This window comes from Lottia gigantea (genome assembly GCF_000327385.1).
Source record: "Lottia gigantea unplaced genomic scaffold LOTGIsca_46, whole genome shotgun sequence".
In the NCBI taxonomy this organism is placed as follows: domain Eukaryota; kingdom Metazoa; phylum Mollusca; class Gastropoda; family Lottiidae; genus Lottia; species Lottia gigantea.
Window position 1 is genome coordinate 1,165,125 of NW_008709614.1, and position 7,108 is coordinate 1,172,232.

The 7,108-nt window shown below is 36.0% G+C and overlaps 1 protein-coding gene across 1 annotated transcript in view; it reads right to left on the reverse strand.

The window, feature by feature from the left end:
- The window catches only part of LOTGIDRAFT_72583 (hypothetical protein), a gene marked incomplete at both ends in the record, with an annotated part of 3,543 nt that extends 1,361 nt beyond the window's left edge, over positions 1-2,182 (reverse strand). Inside the window, 5 exons of the mRNA XM_009061059.1 lie at positions 227-352; positions 532-746; positions 912-1,067; positions 1,730-1,797; positions 2,054-2,182. Coding sequence (XP_009059307.1) covers positions 227-352; positions 532-746; positions 912-1,067; positions 1,730-1,797; positions 2,054-2,182 — 694 coding nt within the window. The remainder of the gene's footprint in view (positions 1-226; positions 353-531; positions 747-911; positions 1,068-1,729; positions 1,798-2,053) is intronic.
- Between the last annotated feature and the right edge of the window lie 4,926 nt (positions 2,183-7,108).

Genomic DNA, 7,108 nt, shown 5'->3' on the forward strand with positions numbered 1-7,108 from the left:
TGACATGAATTTAATGTTTAAAGACTCTATTTCGCTTGACACAAAAGCAGATTTATATGGTCAGAGCACATTTAATATACAAATTAAAAAAAAAGATATTTTTCCTCAGCTGAAATACACCTATATTGCACTAACAGAGATATTATTCCACAGGTGCTATTCACTTATATCACACTCACACCGCAGATAGAGAAACTGCACAAATTTATATGTTAACAATACTCACCTAAAAACACATCAAAAACAATTAATTGCACGTGAATTGGTTTAAAGTTCGCCATATCATCTTTACCTTCCTCAGTTAGTTCAATTTCAGATTGTAACAGACTGTCAGTTAGATCGTGAACCTCACCTAAATCATTCAAATAGTACAATATGAATATATATAAAACAATATAAGAATGTATCATATCAAAAAATATATTATCTACACTTCCAGATCACGAGCCATCGATTGACAAAGGTGGTGTAACTGGTTTTCAGAAAAACATGCGGCATTTTGACAATAAGCTATATTATACATAGGCCTACCTGGCACGAATTTTGCTCTATGTTCATTGACATGACGTTCAACGTAAGACATAAATCTGTTCATTATTCCCTCTGCATCACGACATCTTTTAGTTTTATAAATCCCGGCAAAATATGGAAAAACATTTTCTAATACTAGGTTTTCATTTTGAACTTCGGCATTCCTTTCTAAAAGATTCAGAAGCTCCCAATATTCAGGGTCGTCAAAATCATAGCTGGAACAAAAAGAGGTTTTTTTACAGGACTTTTATAGACTATTGAGTGCTTGAGAGACATTACATTATTATGTGTAGTGGCAATTATTGCGGTTATTATCCATGCATTAAGCAATCAAAACAACTCATCACCTGATATAGCTAATGAGTGTATGAAAAACATACCTTTTCCCAAAACACATAGCTGCTATGATATTTAAAGTTGCGTAAAATAAATAAGGTTTGGGATTGAAGGCTCCTTTTTCTTTTAACATAGCTTCTATTGTTTTAGTAACGGCTTCTTCTAGCTTGTGGTTGAAATTATCTGTACTCATGAACAATCTGAAACAAAAGTATCAGTAAGAGTTCTTAAAAATCATTCTGATTAATTCTTTAATATTTACGTCTGCATATACAAGTGAACTATGTCCGACCATTAGATACATTGTAAACACACTATAACCATCTTCATACTGTCATCATATTACGAACATCGTCTTATACCTTGACCGTAATGGCCAATAGCCACCTTTCTTGTATCACTGAATGCATCTATTTGGGTTGTACAACAGCGAACTCTACCAATGAGATCCATCGACATATGAAATGAATGGAGTTTTACGTCCCATTTTTCTGCACCATGTGGCTAATGAAGACGTTTTAACGTGCACAGCCTTTAGTACACGGGGCCTCGGGCAGACAGAAAGAGAAAGACTTTAAACATTATTATTGCGTACCGAGGACTCTTATTGACTATTTTCCCTAACGCACAATCCAATCAAATCGCTGCATGTACAAACACAATATGTGAATCAAGATAGGTGGCTTTTGCAGTCAAGGTATAAGACGAAGTTCGTTATAGGTTGACATTGTGAAGATGCAGATTTTGTGCGATTCTTGATATATATGCTAATGATAATACGTTGGAAAAGTCTTATAGGCATTAATACGATTTCAATTCGGAAAGCTGAAATATCCAATATCCCTTTTTATAAAGACAATACCTTATAGCTCTTGAGGCCAGTTTTCTCCTTAACTTCCATCCTGATCCGAATTGACCAAATATTATATCCTCTCCGTTGTGCAACGTTTCTCTAACTGGAAATAAAGCGATTAGAATTATATTGAACTGAAGTTGTTACTGCAACAAAATAAAAACACCATAAAAATGACAAGGATTTTCGTCATAAACAAATTATTATGGATTCTTTCTTATTATGGAGTACTCTCGGCTTTATGTTATCATTCATTATCAATCGTGTAGATTGTAGGCACACAAAGGTACATATTATATAGATCGAATTGTCAAAAAATAAACTTCCGATCACAAACTTGAACATACTAGTAAACATTTGCACTCGATCGGAATAGTGTGACCCTTTCTTCAACAATGCTTCATTAACAACATCTATATCATTTAATACAATTACTGTTTGAGGTCCTGAATATAAAGAAAAGGGTTAAAATAGCAAGCAGCATTAAAACAAAAATAGTAAAATTAGAATACGAAGACACAAATTCTTGTGACTGTTATGTCAAATGTTACAATCTACATACCCAGTTCCTGCCATGAATATCATTCGAATCGGTGTAAGAAATATAAAAACACACTGGACAAACGAAACCTGGTGTTTTATAAACCCTATGTAGTCTACATATGAAATATCGTGTTCAACTCATATGAAGTTAAAAGGTTCGTAGTCAAAGTAAGGTTTTTGAATAAGGTAAAAGGAGGTTGTAGTTATCAAGATATCTTTACCTATAGATATGCTAAAAACGGGACCATATTTTCTGTATAATTCAAATAGTTTTTGTGGGATACATTCCTTTGAAAAAACTGAAATATAAAGCCTATTGATAGAATACTGTGACATTTTAATGAGACTTCTTAAAAGCTTCAGCGCATAGTCCATAAGTTCCTATTCCCACATTGACTTCTTATCCAGCCTGAAATAATATTCTGATTACGCTATGTCCAGTTATGAACGATTGGAATCAGTTGCAGGAGTGTCAGACGCTGCATTTGTTTTAATTTAGTGGGGAATCATTCGTCTGATCATCTTCACTTCGTCTTCAATAGCCACCTTCTTGTATCACGGAATGCAGCAGTTTTAATGTAGGCTAGCGAATACAGTCAATGACAGGCTTGAAGTTTACAGACTTTCTGTCTAGGGCTCGCATTGTCTGTTATAGCTAGCGTACAATCCAATGTCACCATTAGCTTACTTATTTATCGACACAGACAGCTTTATCTTATGATATAAAACCTAATAATACTTACAAACAAGACTACCAATTAGTGGAAATGAGACGGGTCCGGGTGGCAAATTATATCGCTTTTTAAATACCATATGAGTTATAAAGCCAGTAACAGTACCAATCAGTAATGTCCTAACAATAATAGATTCTGGTATAAACTCATACATACATTCAGGTATATATTTAGATGTCATCTCACACAGGTAACTCCAGAATTCTTTCAACGCCATTTTGTCCTTTAAAAAGAATCATCAGTTGATTATATGAATAAAGATAATCGTCACGAGATATATCAGCAAGTTTAATTTCATAATTCTTATACTTTCTATTCCAAAATGTTAGATGTTCCTATTGAAGAGTCGAATAACAATATCATGATCATCAAATACTGGTGAAAAAGGCAAGGGATGGTATAGTTATATAGATGAAATAAATAATGAAATACAGAAAACGTTTAAAACCAGATCAAGATCAGGAAAACATTGTTACATTTGCAGTGTGCAATGGAGAAAGTTTGCCTGGACACCGACATACGTCCTCTTTCTTTTCGATTTCCACCTGTCATTTATTACAGACTTTTGGTTACGATAAGGAATTGATGAAATGAAATAAATGAAGGGAAATAACTTGTATTAGAAACTTTAAATGCCAATATTGCAAAATAGGTCAAAAATTAAAGGGATAGAAAAGAGGTTTTCAAATTTTTTTTTACGTGTATTGAGGACACTGATAAAAAAAATTTGCACCATTCCAATTTTCAAAATACTTTTTCAAAATATCTTACACCAGAAGTTCAGTAATCAAGAGATAGAGATTGCTTCAAACCTAGTAATATCATCATATGAAAAATATGCTTGAGCCTAACGAGTTATCTTATCGCCTACAAAGGACCATGATTCCTTTTCATTGTTTTATATATTAAGTACCATTGTTATTTTGTCTATTTAGCATGTATCATTATTATATCTATATCATATCTGTGTTCATTATATCTTTCACCTTATAGTACTGTTTCTATATTTGGATGCTGCCAACAATGGGCGTATATGCAATAAATCTCATCTTATCTTATTTTATCTTAATGTCATTTCAGGCCCGTAGCTACAAGGGGGCAATACGGCCACACCCGCTTTATATCAAACTCCCCTTCCAACAGTCTTGCTACGGCCTGCGACATCGTCTGATAACTATGCAATGTAACTGTTGGTGAAACCTCCTGAAATATTTGTTATATATTATGTCAAATATATCAAATAACTCAATGTGTGTACTACTTATTAGTTAAAAAGTATCCGACCTTGGCCTCTATTTATCAGTGTAAAGTTCTATTTTTATATACTTATCCAACAGTCCCACTTCTTGACCTACTTTATCATTTCGTTAGTCATTCTATTCACACAAAACTTAAACATCGGGAGAAATTGAAATACAGAAGAAATGTTGAAGAATTCGAGAATCGTTTATCAATAAGTAACAGGAGTCTGTGATTAGTCTAAATAAAAAGAAAGTAAAGACTCGGAATACACTAAATAACATCCCCCCAATTAAACGTTTAATAGCATTTTGATTGAAATTAACTGTATTTTACCTTATGTTTTGGTCTTTACATCCCTTTTCAACTGATAACTGTTTTCACTATTCAAGAAGAAACTTTCAAAACTCCTACAAAATAACTAAAGTTGTTTTTTTTTTTCTAGATTCAGTGAGTTATGCTAATATGGTTTCTTTTCTGAATTGTCAAAGATCGTTGTCAAGAGTACGTCTGGTCAATGGAATGTTTCAGTTCTCTCAACAATAGAAACGCTTTAAAGTAAATCTTCAATCTCCCTTTTTGTAAAACCGCCACGATAATAAACGGTCACGTATTAAGCATTATGCTTTTATCAACGGCAGTAAAAAATCCCTTCATTCTATTTCAACAAATTTTCACATCTATTATTGTTCATCAGTCAATTGATAAGAATATACTACTCTTACTAAAACTAGAGAATTATTAAATTATAAAATTGATTAAATAAACCACAGCTTTGAAGCGCATTCATTTCATGTCAATCCTACACCACAGCATTGTAGATCATGTCATGACAAACCAAAGTTTTGAAGAAGACAATAAATATCATTCCAGTGACACAGATTTTGAAATAATTCATTAATACAGCTTTAAACAATTAATTCTACCTCACCCGTCACTCCGTCAGTGAGTTCGTCACTCCGTCAATGAGTTCGCCACTCACGTCAGTGATTCCATCATAACGTCAATCGTCAATGCTACCGAACAAAAAATGTAATATTAATGAATTATAATCACAAAACGAAATCAAAACGAAATTTTTAGAAAGACGTACGTCGATGCTACCTTACAAAATGATGAATACTAGCGTTTCTTAAAATAAAACGAAAGAATATGCCAGTCTGTCAGTGGCGAACTCATTGACGTAATGACGTATGAAGTAGTCCAGGGCTGATACACAGCTAATTCATCCATCACTGCGTTATTGGCTCAATCCGTCATTGACGTCAGTCCGCCAATCATCCCAGTGATGGATTGACGTAATTACGTATAACATAATCCAGGGCTTATACACACCTTATTCATCCGTCAATGATTCCATCACTCCGTCATTGGCGTCAGTCCGTCAATCATCCAAGTGACGGAGTGGCGAACTCATTGACGGAATGGCGAACTCATTGACGGAGTGGCGAACTCATTGGCGGAGTGACGAACTCATTGACGGAGTGACGAACTCACTGACGTACTGACGTATGAGGTAGTCCTTCAGCATACACGCCTTATTCATCCGTCACTCCGTCAATGAATCGGTAGCTCCGTCATTCATTGCCATTGGCTTAATCCGTCATTGGCGTCAGTCTGTCAATCATCCAAGTGACGTAGTGGCGAACTCATTGACGTAGTGGCGAACTCACTGACGGAGTGACGAACTCATTGACGGGGTGGCCAACTCATTGACGTAGTGGCGAACTCATTGACGGAGTGACAAACTCATTGACGGAGTGACGAACTCACTGACGTACTGACGTATGAGGTAGCCCTTAAGCATACACACCTTATTCATCCGTCTCTCCGTCAATGAATCGGTAGCTCCGTCATTCATTGCCATTGGCTTAATCCATCATTGGCGTCAGTCCGTCAATCATCCAAGTGACGTAGTGGCGAACTCATTGACGGAATGGCGAACTCATTGACGGAGTGACGAACTCATTGACGGAGTGACGAACTCATTGACGGAGTGACGAACTCATTGACGGAGTGACGAACTCAATGACGGAGTGACGAACTCATTGACGTACTGACGTATGAATTAGCCCTTCAGCATACAAGCCTTATTCATCCGTCACTCCGTCAATGAATCGGTAGCTCCGTCATTCATTGCCATTGGCTTAATCCGTCATTGGCATCTGCCCATCAATAATCCAAGTGACGGAGTGGCGAACTCATTGACGGAGTGGCGAACTCATTGACGGAGTGACGAACTCATTGACGGAGTGGCGAACTCACTGACGTACTGACGTATGAGGAAGCCCTAGACAGGGGAAAACATTTCACCCGTCATTTGTCGATGCTACCTTACAGAATACGAAACACCAATAATTACAAAAGAAAACGAAAAAAAAAGCATTGATTAAGTCAGTATAATTCAGCCATTTCGCTAAACTAACAATAAACATAAATAACAAAGCGAAAGAATACAGGATTAAGTTTCGGAAGTTTCGGTACTAGTAACGGGCTTGACGAAAACATCGACTTACTGACGGACATCATTGATGCTCTGATCCATTCCTTAAGTTTGGCAAAATGGCTGAAGTGTACTGACTGAATCAATGTTGCATTTATTTTTTCGTTTTCTTTGGTAATTATTGGTGTTTCGTATTCTGTAAGGTAGCATCGAGGAATGACGGATGAAATGTTTTCCCTGATGTAGGGCTTCCTCATACGTCAGTACGTCAGTGAGTTCGCCACTCCGTCAATGAGTTCGCCACTCCGTCAATGAGTTCGCCACTCCGTCAATGAATCCTTCGATCGTCGGTGCGTCACGTCAATGGTTTAGTTAACCTGACAATGTGATCAAAGTTTAGTTTTTGATTCATTCTAAGATTATTTTACA